We start from the raw sequence: 24,869 nt of genomic DNA on the forward strand, positions 1-24,869 counted from the left end.
AAATCGTTATCTTCCGTATAGAATCCCAGCTCTGATTTTTTTATTTCATAAAATAAATGAAAATTCAATAGATTCATAATATGCCTACATTTCAACACTGTGATAACATTTAAGCTCGTTAATCTCTCGGTAGCTTTTCAGCAAAAAAGGCATATGTATATTCGAGTTTTCACAAACCGATCGAACTTCAAATCGAAATATTGAGAAAAAAAATCCCGACGGGAAATCGCAACGTTTCATATATATATCATGACTGTAATTAAACCGCCGCCGGCAAGCGGAACAATTAAAATTCCAAAAATACGTACAGAAATACTCTGATGCTTGAAAAAATATATAATATCCGCATATCCAATCAGCGCTAATCAAAAATACACACGGTATCCAGCCATCAATACTTCGAAACGTCAAAAAATTCAATAATAAAATTGTCAAATGCAAAAGAGAGCGCAGCCCGTTTCCGAGTTTTCCCGCCGCAACTTTCACAAAGCATTTATGAACTCGAATTTTCCCATCAACTGTCGGGGAAAAATTTCGCCACTGGCGTAAAATTGATTCGTATATTTTTTATTGCCACAACGCGATGGGTCCTTTCCAATTTTATACTTGGGCGGGCTTTTGATTAATGTTTTCCTGCGCACACTTTTGGCAGGACGATTCAATTAGTTTCCGCCATCTTTGTTTGATGTGAAGGATATTGTTTGTGGTCAAACATTCGGCAGCTTTTGAAGCAAGACTTTATTCATGCGATGAATGGCGATTGAGTTTAGTTCGGTGTCAGAAATCAGCGTTTATAAATGTAATATTATGTTCTGTTTGCAACAGCAAAAAGGGTATCCAATAAAATCATTTAAAATTAAATTATGGAAGGTGTATTGAGATGGTGTGGACATGTGAAACGAATGAGTAAGGAAAAAAAGATAAAACATATTTATGAGACAAATGTAGATGTAAATAGAAGAAAAGGAAGACCATAAAAAACTTGGCATTATCATAAATGTGTGTCAAATACTTCAAAGTGGAATAATCAGCAAATTCAGATCAGGAGTCAGAATAACTAGCAAATATGTATGAGGAGATGCATGAATGTGAAAGGGTGAAAAATTGTTTGAAAATAGAGATGATTAATGTGGCGTTCAAGTATCTCAGCCCACCCCTGCGGAGAAGGGTCGCGATGGTTAGTTTGTTAGGTTTTTTTTTTTAATTTTAAATGTTAAGATAACTTAAATAATATCTCGCAAGGTATAGTTAATACTTGTTCTGAAGAAGGGAGCATTAATATAATCAGGTAGAGTTTAAAATATGAATTAATATAATGCAGTGACCTAAGGACCATTGCATTCGAATAAGGAAACGTAATTTCTTAGCAATGGTGACGTAGGATAATATTATAACAATGAAAACGTATTGATTTTTTTATTTTTTGAAAGTAATACGTGACAGGCATCTATGTAAATAAAAAATCCTTCATCTCGTAATGTTATTTACCTCTGAAATTTTGACATAAAATTGTATTCGAACACTGTTCTTTAATTTCCATAAAAGCAGACTGAGCCATAAAATAAGCACATTACGTTTAAATTAACAGATAAATATAACCAGTTTATTCAAATAGAAAATAGGAAACAGAAAATAATTTGATATATTATGAAACTTTTATGGAAATGCAAATCCTACATATGGGTTTTCTTTCCTTTTTGAACTGTTACAATTATTTATTAATCTCTGTGTTATGCATATACGTATACCCCATATTTATTGTAGTTTCGACGGCAAATACTGCCGAGATGAGCAAACTAAGCCAATTTGCAATTTATTGTGCAAATAGTGATTAATTTCATAGAGTAAGCTTAACGACCCGCCGCTAGGTGGCTCCACTGAGCCATGATTCAGTTATTTTAAATGGTATAAAATAATAGAGTTGGTGCAACACTATTCTGGCACGACCGAGTTTCTGTTGTAACAAAAATGTACCCTAACGATGTTACGTTAGTTTAGTTTTATAATGAACCTCGTTCACATTCATTTTTTGATACAAAAATTCTTTTACAAAAATTAAGATGAAAGTACATATAAAACATAAATCTCTTAAATATGTTTTCACTATTGTTCAACGATTACTTGGTCATTCTTAATACTATTAATTTGTTTTTTTTTTCATCCTTGTAACTTTAAGTAATAATAAATATATAAAATTTTATCGGAAATGGTTTTTTTAAAATTATTTTTAAATCTGATTTTTCACCTTTTGTCCGCCTTCATAATAAAGTGGTTAGTACATTTTTCTACCATGTTGGACGTCTGGGGTTTGATTCCCAAGGGGATCAACATCAATTAAAATATAAAGGTGTTTTTGCACTCCTGATATTTATTTAAATGTTCCTTTTGACGGGTACTTGGAGCACAGGACTGATTGCTTTGAAATAATAAACGATCAAAGTAACATTGCGTTAATTTAATGCAGTGCCCTATGTACCAGTGAATGTTGATAAAGGTCAGTAGGAGATTTTTTTTACGTAATCATAGTCATGTGAAGATCACAAAGCCACCTAATGTAACTTGTTCGGGAGTACCTACTTTTAATGTATATTTTGTAACTATATTTTTCTTCATTAATCTTTTATCTTATTTGTCAATGATATCAACATTAAAATACATACCCACAACAACAAAACATACATTTCATTTTTTACTTTTGTTTTCTGTATAAACCTCATTTGCTTCATATTGCATTTGCTTTGCATTTTCCCTGGACAAAAAAATCTTTTTTGTTTTATAATTAAAATGTTTGTTTTATACTTAGAAATATTAGAATTTAAAATAGCTATTAATAATAATTTACAACTAATAAATACACAACTAAATAATTTTGCTAAAAGTCCGTTATTAAATATGTTTCCAATCACTCATCATCCCTGATTCCTTTTGACTATGACTGCCAATCAACACAAAAAAATAAAGCCACTTGAGATCTACCTAAGCTTCTTTCCCTTACCGTCAAAATATATTAATTAGTTTTGATAAAGAAGCGGTTAGCTTCGAAACCGGTAGACATTATAATTAAGATATAATGAAATATTTATAGTGAGTTGAAAACAAAGTGACATTTAAATTATAAAATGGAAAATCACAAAGTTAGTGCTTTAAATATATTTTTTTAAATTGTTAATTATTATTATTGTTGATTATTATTTTGAAAGACAATTTTTCACCGTAAGATGAGGTATGATCACATGCTCCCTTACATTCATCCATTAAGCGAGAATATTTTTCAGTAGGCAGTACTTTACAACGTATAAAAAGGTGAATCATCATAAAATATTTTAGATCTTTTCATGCTTATACCTGCTGAGAATATTATTAAAAGGTGGTTTCTCAATCTTTGCGCACGGTGTTGAATTTTTTTTATTATATGAAGAAATTTTTTTTTTCAAATCACTTATAATTGTAGTTTTATAGTCCTCTCATTATATGTGATAAGTAAATTAAAAAAATAAACTGATAAAAACATATCAACGTTTCTTTATACTTGCTATAAGAGTTATTTATATATAGAATATTCTTGCTGGAAGTTCATATTAAAATAAATAATTATAAATTTAAAACACTCTCCTTATCATCCATTGTTTACTTTATGTTATACAAATATTCCCACTGTGATTCATTTGTGGTCTTTCTCTCTTTCAAAAATTATATTTTTATACAAATTTCAAATCGTGATAATTTTATTTTGATGACCTGATGATGGATTAATTTTCTGAAACCAGTAGTCACAAATAAGTATTTTTAAAAGTGGTATTACATAAAGTAAACAATGGATGAAAGGGGAGTGTTTTATTACCATACCACAAAGTTATCAATATTTTTAATAAACATTTTTTTAAAGAACTATGCTCTTATCTGTGGAGCATCTTAAATCAGTGTCTGTCCAAAGTTAGTTTTTTTAGATCTTCATACGATTTCACTCTTTCCTTCACTTTTAACTACTCTATTTAGCTCCTTCTTGATACTCATTCTCCATTCCTGTCTATTTTCCCCTTTAATATTGTATTATTGTTTTGAGGGGGTTGTGCCACAGGATTGTTCTATTATTTTCTTCTTATTGTTATTTCTTGATATTTATATTTCAATTGAATACGTTTTTTCCCGTTATTAAAAAAATATCGCTTTCTTATTACAATGGGCTCAAATTTAAAAACTTTTTCTCAGATTCCAAGACACTAGAGAGAATACTATCCCACCAATTTTAATACAACTTAAAATGACGATTATGTTTCAATAAGCAATAAAAACTATTTTAAAAAAATGATAACAAATACCTCTTTTATCGTATTGCGACACCATAAAATTGGTAAAAATCCGAAATTATACATTTTTTATTTAAAAATATCGATTCTTTTAATATTTGTAATGTTATTTATAAAAATTTTACTATTTCGTTTCTAAATAAAAATGTAAGTGCCCACTTTTTAAAAAACTTAAATCTCCTTAAGTAATTCGCGGATTGCTTTTTATATTGACACAACGCTATATTCGAATACTTGCGAGTTTTTATATCTATGACTAGTGTTTTTTTACATTTGAAAGCTACATGCTTTAAAAAAAAACAATTTTTGTACTGCAATGGCAGTGCCATTTGTTGAACGTAACAGCAACACGCGCAATACTAAACATTATTTATGGTGGAAAGCTTGCTTCTTGACAGCTGATATCACCAAGCATTTTAAATGTTTTCGATTGCATTGATGTTTCAAAGTATAATAATATTTTTATCGCATTGTGAAATTTAACATATGAGAAATTTAGACTTTCTATGTTAGTTTTTTTCATTTAACCAGACTGATAAACTAGTATTAAATCCATCGTTATGTTGAGAATCTGATATTTGCAGGTTAACTTTTAACAATTTATTTTTTTCTTCTTTATAAAATTGCTATTTACTTTTTATATTTATTTTTATATGTATATTACAAACGAATCTTTCACATACATTTATTTGCTGCCGCTTTTTTAGCCATAAATATTTAAGAATCATTGTTTTACGTCTCTGAAGTTTCTTTACTATCATTTTGCTCGTTTCGGTGGCATAAAAAGGCGCTTAAAATCCTAATTTCGCCTCGCCACCCCTTATACCATTAAACCCAGGTGAAATAATGGCGAAATGCGTACTCCCCGTTCCCAACCCCCCACCCCAGTACATTAATTGCACCTGCGGTCACGGATATGTCCCTGGAAATGCAAAAAACCTAACCTATTTTGAATATTCAAATACTTATTTAAGTCAATGTGGAGAAGGTAGAGCAGTTTGTAACAGCTGGATTTTTTTTTTAATTTTAAAGTTGGTGTAAGTTATTTCCTGATTCTTGGAGTTTGGTCGAATCAAATTAGAAAGGAGCTTTTACGTTATTTTTTATTCATCCCGGGTAAAAGAATTGGCTAAGGAACCTTCTTTTTGCAAACTTGTATATAAGGGATGATAAAAATTACCTTGGCATTTCCCTCATTGAACTTTAGTCATTTCCGCGTTTCTTCTAATTTATCGAAAAAATCTTATTTGCCAACATTAATTCATTTTAAGTTATCATAATGCATCTCAATTTAAAGATAATTTCACAATATTTTGGATTAGCTTAAATCCTTGTTCCCAAATCAAGGTGTCTCTATTTCCTTTTTTTAAGTAATAAATTTTAAGTAATAAACCGCTTAAAAATTTAAAATCATGGCATCTCTGGTTAGGATCTTGCATACATCTAAAATAAAAAGGTCTAAAACTTTAATAACTTTTTCTTTTTTTCAGATCACATCCCTTGATGGACGCCGCTGTAACCCATGAGAGTGAAAAACCAGTCTACTATAAGAGAGATCTCTTCTTCATGAGACTCGTTGTGGATAGGCTGAAGGTGGACATGTTAGGAAACGATCTGGAATATACCGTCTACTATGCAGGAACAAGTAAGAAAATATTTAATATTACAACGCACATCTATATCTTCTTCTTCCTGGCTCCATCCCAACTTATCGTCCTTGTAGCCTGTTAGGGTCAGCCCTCTCATCTTCAGCTTGTTGGACCTTCTGTCATGGACAACCTCACCTTGGCCATCACTTCGAATCTTTCTGTAGCATCCATGAATTTTTTGGTGTTCCTCTGGATGTCTTTCGAGGATAATCCGTGGTGATTGCCTAGTTCACAATATGTTCAGGCACTCTGCCCATAAAATCAATATGAATAAAGATAAACATGCATACATACTCACGTATGATATTGAAAACATTGAGACACGTGTCATAATATTGTATTATAATTAGTGGTATTTACCAAGTAAACAGTAAAAGTATACTGGTAAATCTATTAACGAAATTGGATTTTTGATAAAAACCTTATAACTACATATTAAGCGCGACATTTGTTTTTGTTTTTGTTAAAAAAAAAAAAAATCATCATCTCTGTACAAAGTTTTATAAGTTTACTCAGCATAAATTCACATATAAATTCATGTAAATAATAGTATCCACTGGGTCAAAAATTCATAAATAATACTGGATGTAATCCGAAAAGGATTGTTATCTAGAAGATAAATGTAAAATTTCAAGGGAAGCATAGCAGTGTTTCTGTGAAGCAATGTAGAAGTCTGCGCATATACAGAACTTAGAACCTACTTCCACCTATTTTTACTGATAAATCAATTCATTGTTTCAATAGTGTGTAAAAACTGTAAAAAGCGTCAGATTTGTGTGTTTTAGATCGTGTCATTATCGAAATATTGTATAAAATTAATCGTTTTTCCATCGGTCACCTTGGCTTGGATTCAGAGCCTAGTTGTATCACTTATCCCCATTAATATAGACAATCGCCTTACTACAAAACATAATAATACAGGCTATATTGTTTTATATTTAATTAAAAATGCCTCAGTCACGCACCCTCTAATATACTTTAATACGGGTAGGTACCTATCTACCAATATGTGAACTGTAGACGACTGTTTACAGCTGTCCATTTTCACATATAATTCAGTAATTACGGCCTTAACTTATGAATATTTAAAACAAAACATTTCAATTGAAATAATTGTCAATATGCAAACAGAAAATATACGCCAACTACTATACTTTCAAATTATTTTTACTTTTATTAAGGATTCGGATCTCACATACTAATAAAAGAGTTTCTTATTCAAAAAAAAAGAAGAAAAAAACTTATTTTCATCTCACCAATAGATGTCTCTAGTGAAGTTCTAATGATTTAAGAACGACGTTTCGAAATTGGTTCATACATATATATAGAATTTCCAAGAATTTGAGTAGTGTGGTTGTCAATAATGGGTGGAATTGGTGAATATTACACGTGTGTAAAGTGATCACTTAAACTAGCTTATGACGGTCGTCAGCCCCGTAAATGCCCAGAATTCTACTTCATCTTGGATGAGATGTCAAAAAAAATGAAAATAACTGCTATAATTGGAGATAATCCTGATTTTGTGAACAAGTATTTGGACACACTCAAAATGTTGTACTATACTTTCTATTTAATATTATTTGATGATATGTTTAGTACATTAAAAGCAGATGGTCCACAACATTTGATAATTTCATCATTATAAGAAGTGAAATTAAAATAAAAAATTACATTAAAAATATAAATATAAATTTATGGACATTTTTTTCTACTTTATTTTATAACTCAAAAATTAACGTTGTTGTACAATAACCATGAATTGAACTTACAAATTATTTTAAAAAATGTAAGTATTGAGAACAATTAACCCATATACGATAAAGACAGCAGGGTAACTAATCCCTTTATGATTCTAAACATTTAAATTTTATACATTTTTAAATTTAACACAAAAAATATGAAAGGCACTGATCAAGATATGTTTAATCTGTCAGTATCGCCATTAACTCTAATGAGACTTTAAGCGTTCTGATACACGAGTCGGATTACACCCCAACCCCTAGCCTAGGAGCACGGAAATGGGTTAAATACGTAAATAATTATCTGACATAAAGATTGATTAGACATCAGCGTGGTCGCCACAAACGGGTGGTCGAATTCTTAAAGCGAGTTTTAATCAATTTTAATATGTACAGGCACCGTGGCGTAGTTAGGTAGACGCTCAACTGCGAAACAAGCGTCGTGGGTTCGATTCACAACAATTTCAGAAATAAATGTTTTCAATGGATTTAGGTGTTTGTTTTTGTTGTATTTTTCACATATTTCAGAATGACAACTTTACAACTTGGAGTTGACGTATTCGCTACGCAATGCACAATAAAAACCGAATTTGAGAGTTTTTTAAATCATATTTTTTAAATCATATTTTAAAATCATATTTTCATATGGTGACATAGTGCGTGGAAGTTTTTGGAAAGGGAAAGGTAATTAACTATGAGTATTTCAATGTTTTAGAATTTAGTACATAAACCCTGATGATTACAAGGTTCTTGTCGAAACCAGTTGATAAAGTGTACCAATAAAGAGTGGTTAAAACAAAATTGTTTTACTTTATAAGGATAGTTAAGCCTAACTTAAAAAAAAATATATTGATATTAAGCATTGCTTTTTTTAATTTGTTTTCTTACCTTTTTATCTGTATAGCTTTTACGCTATCAATTTCTTAGTTCAGTTACTATACGGGAACTATACAAAATGCTTTTTTATTATTACATCAAAATTTATCGAAAACATCGAGTAAACTGTAAGTTGTACAAACACATATTATATGAAATTTACTAGTTTCATGGAGGCTGGGAGAACTCTCTTTAAAGTTTAGCAGAGTCGTAATACATACAGATATAAAATTTAATGATCTCTATAAATCGCTTGTTAATATGACGTGTTTGCGTATTTAAACTGTACTTAATCGAAGTACCTACGTAACCCTCCCACACGTGAAATTATGTAAAATTATTAATCCGAGCTTAAACAAGCGACAAAAATTGAAATATTGTACTCTAAAATACGTGGGTGTCGGCCATATTTTAGAATCGTTGACAGCATAATTCTATACTTATTGTTTTCCACCCGTCATTAACCCTAGAGTAACTATGCGGAATTAATATTCAACCATTGGATTTTATTTTCTCTATGAAATGTATGTGTATTAAATATTATTGTAAGAATGTTGTATCACTGGTTCCTTGGTATAATGACTTTAAAAAATGAGCCGTACAATACAAAATCGATTAATACACCAAGTGTAATAAGGAAATTCATATATATATATATATATATATATATATATATATATATATATATATATATATATATATATATATATATATATATATATATATATATATATATATATATATATATATATATATATATATATATATATATATATATATATATATATATATATATATATATATATATATATATATATATATATATATATATATATATATATATATATATATATATATATATATATATATATATATATATATATATATATATATATATATATAAATATATAAATATATTTATATATATAGCTATATTATACGTATGGTTAGATGACGACGACGTATCCATTGTTGTTTTTATACGAAAGAAGAAGTAAGTCTGAGTACCTCAGGGCTTATAACCTGGCATTTCCTGACTTAAGTAATTACTTTATAAACTTAAATGACCTTCACCATTAGGCCCAATATAGAACATCCATATTGCATTACTTTTTGAAAAATGTATATATGCACTGCTGGTCGATAGTTGTGATTATGATCGATATGGAATTTCGATTGTCGGTGCTATTTTTATAAATCATTTCCTGCAGAAGGTCTTAAGATAAATACTTTATAAAATTTAAAATATCAGAAATCGTAACTAAAATTGCATTTGTTTTGAAAATTAACTTCTTATTTTATTTTTGAAAGGGCTAAACTTTTTACCTCATTGATTTTGAGTATTCCGGACCCCAGTTTTTCGTTTAAGGTTTGCCATGGGTCTGTAGGTCGGTAATGCTAACTCGGACATGTGGAATTAAAGGACACCCCAGAAATTAAAGTAATAAATTATGTAAACCGTCTGGGAAACATTTTGTTGTAATTAATTCTGGTCTATGAGACTTTCCTTCATATTATTTTGTTTTTACTTACAGCAAACGTTCAACAAAATAGTGTTCACCTATGTAACGTTTGTTTATGGCAGCAATGGGTATTATGTAGAATTAAGTTAACTTTACAGTTACCATAAATTAATCTACGTTTTATATGCGCACAGCTCACGTAGGAAGAAATTTGTAATTTTATAAGTTTTAACTACAATTTCATATATCGACAATTCCTACGTATAGTAGGACATTGCAATAACCCAAAATTGCAAGAAAAAAGTTTAATTATAAATCTACGCTTTTTTTATTATAAAAAACTCTCTTACTGACTAGGAACATCCAGAGTTTTCAAAAGTATTTATCTATAAAAATAAAAACAAAACATTTTTTAAAAATGTAGATTTCAATTTCACCAAAAATAAAAGAGAAATGCGAATATCGAGTGTAATAATACTCGATGTTTGATGTAATAACAATTGATTGATTATTCATGAGGATCCTCATGAATATATCAGAACATAATCAGTGTCGAAATTGTACAATGTATTACATAAAACTATCAGGAAATTGATGGAATAAAACTAGCACATGCGCGATACGTTACTTTATATTTTTTTAGTTTGTTTTTGTATTTTTTAGTATTTTTTGTTTTTGGTTCATCTCCGATGTTTAAAGTGTTGGTAAATCTGGTCAGTAAAAGTTTAATTCAACAACCACTTTACTCGTACTTTTAATCATATAAACAGCTTAAAATATAATTTTATCTTGTCATTGAATTTAATTCGGATACTTTAAAACAGAGTTCAATATTCATTCCTGAATACAAATAATTTGTTAGAAAATTCTAATGCTAGACGTATGATGTTGTTATCATAGCCGCTAAAAATTGTTTACATGCGGTGGTACTTGAATTTAAGCATGTATAATATTAACAGGACGTTTTAATTTTTTTTTTCATTATCTGGATTTTTTTTCCGTTGTACCCGAAGTTCATTAATTCGTCATATCAAAGCTTTACTGTATTTCATTTTTATTTCATTATAATATACGTTTATGTTCGTGTCTTATTTGTGTACTACGTTTTACACGTAGCGAAGTAGTTTGATCGCATCAAGTTAAGTCAGTGGAATTCTACTAAGTAGCAGTGCGAAGGATCCTAAGTATTCAGATCATGTCCACACACTAGTACTGGGTTCGAGTAGCTTACATCGTGATGTTGCCTAACGCAATTAGCTCAGACTGTTTAGATGGCAGCTAACGAGGCAGGAGACTGATGGAAACGAATTCTAGAATTACAGCGTGTAATACCGGCTTTCCAAGCAACTCATTCAGAATACTGTTTACTACTTAATTCGTAAGTTCACGAAAATCTACGGTTCTTTTAATGTTATTCAATCGTAGCACTCGAAAACAGATCCAAGTTACTGTGCTTTTTTTGTTTTTAATTAATGTTTTACTTAGTAAATACCACTATTTCTTAAAATCTACTGTGACACGTGTTTCGACGCATTCCGCATCATTTTCATACACGGTGTTTGAAAATAATAGTTTGAAGATAATAAAATGGATAGATTTTACCACAAATTGACTGCCGAATCAATTAATGAAATGCTTTTTTGTCACTCCATTAAACAACTGAAGACTTAAATATGAAAATAATAATTTTTAATATTTTTCAATTTCAAATTCATTTATTTATAGAAAGATACCTAAATGAGAGCATAGACCTTATCTATCCTCTAACACCACTTTTAATTTTTTGATTATTCTTCAAATGAGATAAAAATATGATGCGTTTAACTGTATCTAGTAAGAAATGATATTGTAATAGGTCACTTTTGTTCCAAGGTCTCCAATTTTATTACGAAAATGTACATTTACAGGATTATTTTTCTTTACGTATTTCCAATATGCATTTCGTTTCATCCTGTAAATGAATTCAGTCCCTTTTTTTATTTTTTTGTACATGTTAATTTTAGTTTAATGATTACATGCAACGATATTTTTTCTTCATAATTCCATAAAAAGTTATTAGTTTTCGATATTTTAATAGTTTACAAAAAACAGATAATTTATTTACAACTGCTTAGATCACAGTAAAAAATATTAAGGAAAAAAAACGTAAAACTACAAAAATTTATGCTAGGTAATTTTAACTGAGTGTAATGACTGAAAGGTGTAAATGAAGACTAAATTATAATTCTTTTTTCCAACTTATTTCTTATTTTTCTTAAGGTATTTTTTACGAAGGTATAACAAGTCAAAAAACTTCATTTAACAAGTAGAAGGTTATATTTTCCAACTAAAAAAAAAAGGAAAAATATCATTTTGTTATCTTGATATTCTTCATATTAAGTTATCTTCCTTAAATAATTCAAATCATATAGTGATTTGAATTGCAACAATCAAACACCATCGCAAGTCACAGATGAATCCAATCACTTAGGGTTAAATTAATTCTGAATCTACCCTTGTATGAGGATCACCCCTGTCAGTTCATGTCACATCCACAAACAATTTCAGAGTACTTCACCTTTCAGACGCAACATTGCAGTAAAACTTTTACTGTACCTCCGAATGTTAATGTTGAAGCCTCCCTCTTTAGAGTGGAGTCCTGAAAAATACGATCCTTATAAAAAATTCAGGTAACAATAAAATAATAACATTGAATACATATACCTACATAGAATTTCAGCTTGATGTGATGATTATTTCGAAAATTATAGTATTTTTATTCGGTTCGCGGTCCCATGGTCAATTTAACTTGAGTCAGAGTTTCTGGGGTACCACACTTATTTTTAAGTCTTTTAGGGCTACAAAAAGTGTGTAAATAAAATATTTGTGAACAAGATAAATAAATGTTATTTTTTGACATCTCATCAAAGATGACGAAGAAAATGGAAGTCTGGGCATTTACGGGGCTGACGACTATCATAGGCTGGTTTAAGTGATCACTTTACACACGTGTAACGTTCACCAATTCAATGCCCAGACTTCCATATTCTTCTTCATCTTTGATGAGATGTCAAAAAATAATATGAAAATAACTCCTGTAATTGGAGATAATCCAGATTTTGTGAACAAGTATTTGGACACACTCAATATGTTGTAAGATAAATAAACGTTTTTAGCAATTAATAATATTGATAATTATAAAACTTTTAATAATAGTACAATCTTATATAGTTATAACATTTTGTCGAGAACTGATATTTTTATGACACGCTATTTGATATATAAAAAAAATCAGGATCGGCGTTAATCCAAAGTGAACTTGAACACTTTTTTATGCACACACATATTTTGATATGATTATCAAAGGCTACTCTGTTATTTATACCAGCATCTAATTCATATTAAAAATTGACACTGATATATTTTTTTAATAATTCATTCGGCAGTAAATTTGTGGTAATACCTTTCCATTAAAAATTTTATTTTGCTTGATAAATACCGCTATTTTTCGAAATCTACTGTGATACGTTTTTTATGCATTCCGAAAAATATTTGAGAATGATGCGGAATGCATCAATGATTTTAAGAAATAGTGGTATGGCACCAAATTAAATTTATTTATATATTATATATTAAATGTTTCAAAAATCATTTTTAGAGTCTACTAATTTTTTTTGTTTGTTTTGAAAATGCCATAACAAGGCGAAACAATTGTCACATTTTTTGTGTTTTTTACAATAAAATACAATTAAGTAGACTCTAAAAATTAATTTTTGATTTTAAAAGTAAATTTTTAAAGTAAAATTTATAATAAAACAAATATTTATATTTACTTATCGCATATATCCAGACTCCCATCTTAATATCGATAACTCCCCTTAACCTGCTCGATAGAACAGTGCCGTGTCTACCTTCCTGCATTGTGTTAAATTATTAAGAATCCCACCCCCTTATAAACGTCTCCTGGCAGGGGGTATAAAGGACACCATATATTATTCACTAGTTGAGATGCAAGTGTATGGAGACGTGGTGAGATTAGAATATTTCCTTCACCCGGGGTGTAAATTTTTTGTCACCTGACAGCCATCTTTTAAGGGTTAAAAGTTATAAGAATGTTTTTATTCGCTTTAATATTATATATGCAATAAAGGGGTATCTCGCTCTCGCGACAACTGCTGCCAACTGCGTATGTACTTATACATATTTCTTTCCTGATGACAGAAGAAATAAGTGCGTATTTATGTCCGCGTGGTATAATGGTTAGGTTTAACTACCGTGCTTGAGGTCCCGGATTCGATTCCCAGGGGGGTAAAAATAAATTTTCGTGATTTTCCACTCTAACATTTATTTAATATTACCCTGGAATGGTCCATGAAGCGCAGGAGTGATCATATTGCCTTCATATAAGTAACGATCAAGATAATACTTTGTCAATACTAATCAGTGCCCTATGCACCATTTGGTGCGGATAAGGGTTAGAGAGAAAGTTTAATAAAATTGTATTTTTTTCAAAATGAAATTATAAATCGCATTTTTAATTTGAATCATTTACTGTGAATGAGAAACCACAAATCACAATCGCTTCAAATTTTACTTAAAACTTAGAATTGGACGCATCAGTGGCTTATTTTTTTTTTAACTATTTAATAAACAATTTAAGGGTGGCCTAAATGCTAGTGATTCCATCCTTATGTTTCCTGAATTCAATTTATTTATTTTTGTATCCAAAGATAAATTACTATTTCAATGTATATAGATCCGAAACTTCGTTGTTGTTCGAATTACAATAACATCAAATAAAACAAAAAGTGGATATTCAATGAATATTACTTGTATCACTTTTAACATAGTTGTAATTTATTATTTTGTATTATAAGTTAGTATTTAGGCAGGTTTTTTGCTTTGAACTAATATCTTCTAACCATTATAGCAGTCGGTATTACATAAATAAACTCAAAAGTAGTCTCATACATGTGTTTTATTTTTATACTTAAATCGTTATCATCTTCCACAAAGTTAATGCCAAATCAGTAAATAATATGTGAATGAAACAGTTGTAAATTTTACTATACGACAGATATTTAAAGATTTGCAATATAAATAAATGCTTTATCGTGTAAGTACATAACTTTTATTATTGAAGCTCATCGTTTATCTCGTAAATCAAGAAAATACTGTATTTTTTTACGATGTATCACGTCCTCATATATCGATACCGATGGTTTGAACAAAGGACTATAACATGTTGTGAAGGAATCGGAAACTAATACTATGAAGTATTAGAACCTCTTTATTGAAAAAGATCAAAGATTGTATTTATGCTTTTTGAAGGAATCTATTACTATAAATACATAAAACATATTTCCTCGGTCACAATATACCCCGACCTCAACATTCTGTCAAAGAATGTCTCCTTATCAGTCAAAGGGAATGAAAAGAGTAGGTAGGAATCAGAAGGGTAGAGGGATGGAAGCAATAGGTATTAGGAGCACATGAACAGAAAATCCATCGTTAGTGAGTCATGATAGGAAATGCGGACTGGGCCGGAAGAAAGACAAGAAAAATCGACCTAATAAAAGCACCCCTGAATATGTTTACCTAGGAAAGGGTCGCGTCCGTTAAGGGTGGTTCGTATTACACCATACATAAATTAGCTAATTAGTTTATATGGTTCCCAACCACACAGTACTAACCCCATTAATTGTCCTAGAATATTGAATTTAATTCTACAATATATAATCTTAAATTACTAGTTCTGTGTTAATTTTTCAGTAGGTACCTACACATTTTGCCACCAAAATAAGTTGATTGATGTATAAACATATTTTTTACAGGCTAGCAGTATTATTGGGGATTGTTAGCTTAAAAATTCAAACGTCTTTAATATTCTTGTAATAAAGCACAGAGCAAAAGCAGTAAAAATACTTTATTTTATCTCTATTCCCTGAACATAGTATTGAATAAGCTGAATTTTTGGATTTGCGTTAAAATAATAATATAAAAAAAATAATAAACAGGCTAGCAGTATTATTGGAGATAGTTAGCTTAAAAATTGAAACGTCTTTAATATTCCCATCACAGGACACAGAGCAAAAGCAGTAAAAATACTATATTTTATATCTTATCCTTGACATAGTATTGATTTAGCTGTATTTTTGGATTTGCGTTAAAAACATAATATTTAAAAAAAAAAAAAAAAAAAAAAACAGGCTAGCAGTATCATTGGAGATAGTTAGCTTAAAAATTTAAAGATCTTTAATATTCCCATCACAGGACACAGAGCGCAAGCAGTAAAAATACTATTTTAGATCTCTATTCCGTGAACTACCCCATACGGTATCAGCGTACGATTCGTGGGGCCCCACGACAAAAGGGTTCCGTATCGTTTGCCCGTAACGACCTCTACATTACCTCCGTTTAAGGGGTAGCATGCCGTAAAGCCTCCTCGTTCGCCCCGGCAGTCGTTGTAAACCTGCGGCACCTGCGACTTCATGCTTCATTTGTATTCTTATTTTATGCTCCAACTTACGGAACTTATTTCGCTTTTGTTCTTACGTTTTACTGTTACAACTACGATTCAAGCAGTAAACTCGTAATCTTTATACAAATACGTAGCATTTTCATACGTACTTTGCAATGTTCCTCTGGGAAGCTGGCAGTAATACGAACTTATTATTGTAATTGTTATTTGCTCATAATGTTTAATAATTACAGAGACACGCCCTTAACGGAGTTAATTATTATGTCGTCCCGCCATATTGCGGAGTCGTGTTTGTTTTGATTCATTACCTAATTATTTCAAATTACTTGTAGCATAAATTATACGTTAATCTGTACTTAAAACGTCGTTTCGTATTGCTTGACGCCCTTGAAACGTGCCTAATAATAGTTGTTTGTATTTATTAATCAGCGCTTATTTTCATATACATAATTTCGTATAATAATAAACAATATAACTCTCATCCGCGCCTATAAGTATGAACAACATATAACTGGAGTAAAATAATGTTTAATTAATAAGTTAGTATTTTATATCATGAAAGCAAGGTAAATAATTAATATATACACGCACAAGCTATTTTTTTCTTTACTTCAAAACCGTATGTAAGCTTTTAAGTTTCAGATACGAGTATATGTCGTGTTTATGGTACATTATTTTAAATACTATGAAAAAACTTATTAAAAATAATTAAAATTCATTTTGTTTGGTTAAGTAATCACTTCACACACGTGTAACATTCACCATTCTACCCATGATTGACAACCTCACTATCCAAAAAAGAGTTCCACTAAATAATAGCTTTCTCAATCCAATATAGATGGCTCTTGTAAACTCATATGAACAAGTTCATGAGAATAATGATTTAAGTAGAAGTAGCAAAAATTAGAGAAGTGTGGTCGTCAATTATGGGTAGAATGGTGAATAACAACTTAACCAGCCAATAACAGGTCATTCTTCTTCATCCGTGATGAGATATAAAAAAAATGTTAAAATAAAAGACTTTATATCGTGGGTTTACTGGCAAAAACGTTAGCCCAAAAATATGGGATTTTGAGTTAATTATGCAGTATTATAAAGTTTACAACTTTCTATAAACTGGCAAAATACACTAAATACTTTAAAATGTCATATTTATATGCTTTTACAAGTAAATTATGTCTAAGTTAAATAGTGGGTATTTTATTCAGGCTAAAAGCTTTATGAAACAGGGATTTTAAAGTTTACTTTATTTACCAGTATACCCACGATATAATAGTACGTTGGTAATAATCAAAAAATTAAATTCACAACCTTTTGCACAATTACCTAACGCCCCAACTATTACACTACAGAGGCAGATTGTTTTTTATTGAATATAGTCTAGTAATTAAATACTAATTTACTACTTATTGACTACTCCTGGCTTCACAGTGCAGTCAATAAGTAGAAACCACACGACTACCCCCTCCCCTGTGTTTCAGTGACGTATTGATGACATTAGTCCGCTCTTCCGTCCCGCAAACAAAAAGCTATCAGGCGATACGTACATATTGCACCTACCCTCCGATTGCTCGCTTTATATTAAATTTATTGCCTTCTTTACTTTACGCTGTACGCTCTTCGGGTTAAGTAATGCTCTAACGATCCGTGAAGAATTGCACAATTCCTGGAAAATATACCTACGGCTGTTATAAGCAATTTGTTCCCGGGACGTAGCGATATGTAAAACATTTAAATTATATAGACTAACGAGATACATAAATATATGTAATTGGTATAAAATTAATGTATTTTACATTTCAATCGGTATTTTTCAATTGATGAAAGATCAAATGACATTAGTGTGTACAATTTTTTCGTAATTTAAAAACATTATGAACTCTATAGTATGGCAATGTACAATAATATATTCTTCATCTTTCATCATTCGCCTTCTGTAATATTTTTTCTTCAATATTAACGATGAATGATGAGGAGAGTGTTTATTGTGTATCATCTATTTAAGGTGAAAAATGCTTTTATAGTAGGTACTAATTTTACTAATTTAATAAAAAAAATATTTCTATCATTTTCAAATTAAACTTTGAAACTTAAACTTTCACAGTTAAAAATTCAAAATAATAAAATACGAATATTTTTATAAAATATTAAATATACTATAAATACTTTCTTTGATAATAATGTAAGTACCTACAAAGCAAAAATTGTACATGTTGGAAACATTAAAAAGAAATCAAACTTTCAAATTACCAAGTTGAGTCAATATTTTAAATCAATTAAAACGAAATTTTACGTATTTTGAGTTGTATTAGCTAAAATCATGTTAAAAGAGGTAACTGGTAAACTAGCTTTGATTGTATCTCATATTGAAAATCATTTAAAGAACCTTTTTGAAGTCTCTTTTTAAACTTGAAATATTGATTGATTTCATATAATTTCGGGTACCATAATTTCGCTGAATTCAATTTTCTTCTAATTACACTCACCGCATCCAATGGTGCATAGGTAGCCATATCAAATCGATGTAATGTTAAGTTAATCGTTTATTACATATATGACGTTAGGTGATCACTGTAAATCTATTATAGCGTTAGCTTCAGAATAAGCATAGAGAAAAAATTGCACGTGGAAACTTTTCCCTAAATGTATGAAGGGGATGAGTCAGGCACGAGTATCGCGTTTAAAAATTGATGGAAACTTTCGCCCTGTACTGTATCTTGGGAACTTCTAAATGTCTGAATCTTGGATTTATTTGTGTTCCCCGTACGCAAGTATTTCAGTGCGTGTTTTGTTTTCGTGGTCTGATTGCCGCTAATTTGATTGGCCGAGACGTGATCCTGCTCCTGTATTCTCCGTCTTCTTCGTTCCTCACGACCCCCACCCCTGGGCCGACCACCCCTCGCATCGCCGCACTCTCCCGAGAGCTTCGTGGAACTTGAGGGGTTGGCTTAACCTCTTAAGGCTCACCTTAAGTAGAACGAAAACCACAACATAAATAATCTATCCCTGATCTCATACATTTTTAAAGATACATACAAGATAACAAAAATGTTTATAACAAAGATAACGCTTGCTTTTTTCATCATAAAATTACTACATGTACCATATTTCCTTTAAGGGAGAGAGTAATTTAAACACCAAATTTTTATTGTATATATTTAAAGCAACGATACTTTCTTATGAAACTTCCCAATGAAATACTTCTTATACTTAAACTCCTTTCATTTAAATTCATTATGTCAGAAAAGAAAATATAAAATCATGGTTTTCAGCCCTTGCCTTGTTGTGTATAAACATGATTTTTTTTATATCCTCACACCAGTCTGATGATATCGATTATGATGAAACCCGGTTACTGGGCAAATAAAATTAATGTGGAACAAACTACAAAGTTGTTATTTTATTCTACAAAATGCTGTTCCACGATGAAATGTCAGTAAAAAACTTCTAATCGTAATTCCCTTTCACAATTTCAGTTAATTTATCACATATTTTTGCAATATTTTGAGTGTGTTCAAATAATTGTCCACAAAAGATTATCTCCTTAATAAAAGCTTTTCTCAATACAAGATCCCCGTAGCTGTTGTGAGCACATATGTCACGAAATTGATCAAAATATCTTGGAGTTTCAAAAATTTAAGTAGTGTAGATGTCAATCATGGGTAGAATTTGTGAATGTTGAACGTGTGTAAAGTTATAACTCAACGAGGTCATAAGCCGAGTAAATTCTTCTTCATCTATCTTGTGATGTCAAAAAGTATTATGTTTGTTTACGATTTGCTGCTTCTATCTAAATATTCCCGTTTGAAGACAGAAATAATGAATGAAAAAATATTCAAAATATTTTCATGAAAATTTTTATTAGTTTTTTTTTTTTTTTTTGAATAATTTTTATTCCTACTTATAAATTTTATTATTTCTATAAATGTGAATTAAGTAACGATTTTTTTTATCTCAAGTCAATGAAAATAATTTTAAAATAAATATTTCAGGATATCAGAAGTTAAGAAGAGGTTATTCCGAACCAAATACAATTTCTAACGTATGCAAGTTGCACGTGTACTAATTGGTTATTGTATCTTACTGTCGTATTCAAATTAATGAAATATCTCGGCAAATTATAGTGTACCGTGTATAAGTGATGTCGGCGTGGAGATGCGACTTCTGTTAAAATTATTTGATTACTTTGATGCGAATTGAATTATTTATATCCCGAGCTCTGGAAGGGTTGAACTGATATTGAATGCTTGATTTGTACCTCCGTTGTCGGAAGGTTTGCTATAGTTTGAAACGCAGCAGGCTCTTAACTGTCATAGTTTCCTGGGAGAATAAAGAAAAAGAAAGACTCAAAAATTATGAAAATAATTTATAAAATAAAACAACTTTCTTTTTACCACTTTTATTGGTACAATTTATCCAACCGGTTTCGAAAAGAACCTTGTCATCATCAGGGTTTATGTACTCAATTCTAAAACATTGAAATACTCATAGTTAGGTTATAAAGTTGTTTTGTTTTAAAGTTAATAAAGTTTTTAAAATGTGCCACTAAGTATCTGCGAAAAATATTTAAGATATGATACTATTGAATGAATGAATTATTTATTTTCTCCTCTTTTTAGAACTCTATATTATATGTACTCGTCTACATATTTTCTTCTTACCCTTATCGGCACCAAATGGTGCATAGGGTATTGCATCGCTTAAAAGTAAATTTAAAACATTAAAGAAATGTTATCAGTTGTGCGATGCAGATACCAGACCTGGTTAATATCAAATCCGGAACATCCAACACAGTAGTTTGACGCAATAACCAGTACACTATTGAAACGGACATAATTAGATATATATTTAGTGCATTCTTTAATGTATGGCTCTTTCGATAGTGATCTGACGAGACAAAAATAGCAGAATTCTATGGATAATTTAAATACATAATTTGAATATGAGTACATATGCATATATTCATTATTTCACCTTTCGAACATGTATCAAATATTGTTTTGCGTTTGCGTTTCGATTGCTTTCATTCTTTTTCAACCCCATGCTTCACTTCCATACATTGGAATTGGTACTAGGACGCCGTTGTGTACAGCCTACTTCGCTTTGCAGGTTTTGCTCACATCGTTTTTAGTGCACCATTCACTCTCTCTTTATCAATCTTTCCGTCCCTAGAAAACATCTTACTCAAATAAACGTAATCGTCCACCTATTCCAAAATTTTCCCATTAACTACTATTTTACACCGAAATATATAACTTTGTTTTAAAATCACTATAAATATTTTACTGTAACTAAAATATCATAATGTCTACCAGTCTCAAAGCAAACCACTCATTTATCAAGAATGATTAATACAAAAATACTAACTTCTTAAAAAAATTCAAATTATTTTTGAGTTATAATAAAAGATTTATAATGATTTTAAAACAAAGTTATATTTTAATTATAAAATTTTTAAAATTAAGTTTTACTTTGTAAATACCACTAGTTCTTAAAATCTATTGTGACACGTGTTTCGATGCCTTCCGCATCATTTAGATAATTTTACCACTTTGGTGTAATCTTATTTTTTATCCATATTCTAAAAATGATTTTTGTAAGGCGGGAAGTCTTGCTTACATCAAACGTATAAAAGTTGGCTTCGAGTTTAACGCAGTTTTTTTGTATCTCACTCCAGGAATTTCATGCTAACAACATTCCTACAGTAAACGTTCTGTCCATTCACGCGATAAACTATTTCCTCAGAACTTTTCTAATACTCTCCCTCCATCTTCAAAGGCAGTATGGCGAAGAAGAATTTATAGAAATTAAATTAACCCGAGTTCGTAAAATAATTGTGTTCTTAGATCTTGGTGCTTACTTTATAATTAATGTTGTACCATCATAATAGATTATTTCCCAATTAAAAGTAAATATTCATTACTCATTTGAATTTCTTACTTAGACGTATTACAATTTGTATTTTACTGTTAAAATTTTACCTCATTACGAAAACCCTATAGTTAAAATCTTGTTAGGCAGGTCCTGACCCTTACACAGTTTAAATTAAATTCTCAAACAATTCTGCTAAGCCTATAAAAATATATAACTACCCAGATTAACTATAGTCGTATAAATATAAAACTAACGCTGAAATAGACGTAAAAATAACGCTACCCTTAACGTCTTAATTCGCTGTTTTATTTTCCCTTATCTGGGGTCGTTACAGTTTTGTCGCTGTTGCTTTATATGCCAGCAATAATATCGGAGGAAATAATTACGTGTAATCAATTTACTTGGCGTTGCTGTATCCAGAAATCGCAATCACTAACATACGAGGAAATAACCGTAATTGGTCGTATTTGGTTTGTAAGAATCCGACTGGTTTTGCGGTCAATAAATTGTCGCTACTAAAACCTGGGGCGACCGGGGGATAAATGTTTTAGAGGCACATACGCGCCAGTTGTTTTAGGGCCGGTTGTTATTATGACGATTAACCAGGTTTTATTACATTCCCCTGATATAATCTTTACAAATAAAATTCCACAGTTCCAAAACAAATGAAACCTGAATAATCGAAGATAGAAATATTAATTTTTTTGTTTAATTTGTTTAACTTTCTTATACCAAATAGTTCAATTTACGGTTTTGGACGAGTGTTGCATATAATAATAAAAGAAAGTATTAAAACAATCACCTTTCTTAGAATCGCCTAAGATGTCGCCTAAAATTTATTTAAGTAAATAGGTCCTTGCCTGTTGAATGTTACAAAAATCAAGAAGTATGTATATATGGCAGTTCACTAATGTAATAAATGGTGAACCTTATAAAGTAATCCTTCAAACCAGCCAATGACACAATGACAGGTTGCAGGCCCTGTATTTACGACCATATTTTTTTCACATATACTCTTCTTCTTTTGTGCGTGTCATGTCAGGTTTTCGTAATATCTATAACTTGAAAATTATTATCTTTGTCTTGGGAAGCTCTAAACATTAATGTAAAAATAAATTTCTTTACGTCTGGAGAAACATACATTATCATTTTAAGTATTTTTGTTTTTATCATATTTAAACTAATTTACCAATTTATTTAAATTAAAAATCTTGCAGAAATTTTAATTATCAATAAATATAAACAGTGTTGATGTTATTTAAGTATTTAAAAAATTCATAAATGCAAATATTTCTCATTTTTTAACCCACAGTTAATCCTTTAAAAACTATTTTTTCTAATTAGCATTTTTTTGTGATTACTACAATGACACAAAAATAATTTACTATAAGATCAATTTTTAAACATTGAAATTTAAGCTTTTCACTCTCTTGGAAATTTAAACAATTAATAATTTGGACTTTTTAGTAGATCGTTACTTATGTAGGTAAAAAATATTAACTTTTTAAATATTTGATAGCGAATAAAACGAAAGTTTTTTTTTATTGTTACTAAAACGCGTTTTCTCTCGTTTTAATTTCGAGAAAGTACCTTTCTTCTGTTTTCAATTCCTGAAATCCACAATTCTGAAATTAAATTCTAAGCTGAAATTAATGGCGAAATCCATTTGCTTGAAAATCGTAATGACTTCATTACTTACACCTGGACGTTTTTACTATAGAAAACAGAAGTCTCCCTTGATTTTGAAAAAAAACGGGTGAGGACACTCCGCCCCCTTAATTTAATCTCCTGGCCGTCTAGGATTAGCTCTTAGGGTGGATCTATGTAAACGGTATGGGAAATAACCTCGCTGCTTAGAAACCTCAAGAAAAAAAATATTTACAGTATTACCTGTAATAAAACAAATGCAATGTTTTTTCTTTTCTCTTTCCAACTACTATATATTTATATCAAGAAGATAGATATATTTTTTATACTTTTTCATAGTAATCTCTATGAGTCCCAAAATATAAATCGTTTTTTTTATTTTAAATTTGTTTTACTTAGAAAATTTTTAACGAAATCAGTAAATAATTGATGTTTATAATGAAGCATTTTCATAAGAGTCTAAACTTTTGTAAATAAAGAACTTACTCAACCTAAAGAAGATTCCGCCGAGATCTTATAAATGATTGAACTTGTCCTTATTATATGAACCTACGGCAAAATAAAATAATGGGGAAATGGTCAAGAGTAAATATTGTATACTTTGTAAAACACTGTTTTTGTGTAGGTATATCATGTTAAGACACACAAGGTGGTTTGATGAGTCGATGCAAAAAAATATATACATTTATGAATTCATTAAACGAGTACGTATATGTATGTATATATTTTTAACAAATAAATGAAATTCTTGGAAAAGGAGTATTGTCTCGATAATTCTTCAAGGCGATCATGATCTTCAGTCATGAAAAATTAGTCATTATTAAGAGAAATACAGATTTGCGACTTAATTTTTA

At 30.0% G+C, this 24,869-nt stretch overlaps 1 protein-coding gene across 2 annotated transcripts in view; it reads left to right on the forward strand.

The window, feature by feature from the left end:
- The window catches only part of Sema2a (Semaphorin 2a), a 312,654-nt gene that overhangs the window by 275,724 nt on the left and 12,061 nt on the right, over positions 1 to 24,869 (forward strand). For both annotated transcript variants that reach the window (XM_088258309.1, XM_088258308.1), the window contains one exon: positions 5,798 to 5,952. In XM_088258309.1, the coding sequence (XP_088114435.1) occupies positions 5,798 to 5,952 (155 nt within the window). The remainder of the gene's footprint in view (positions 1 to 5,797; positions 5,953 to 24,869) is intronic.

The sequence above is a fragment of the Brachycentrus maculatus genome, unplaced genomic scaffold (genome assembly GCF_059751285.1).
Source record: "Brachycentrus maculatus isolate JH-2025_06_01 unplaced genomic scaffold, ASM5975128v1 h1tg000092l, whole genome shotgun sequence".
NCBI classification, from domain to species: domain Eukaryota; kingdom Metazoa; phylum Arthropoda; class Insecta; order Trichoptera; family Brachycentridae; genus Brachycentrus; species Brachycentrus maculatus.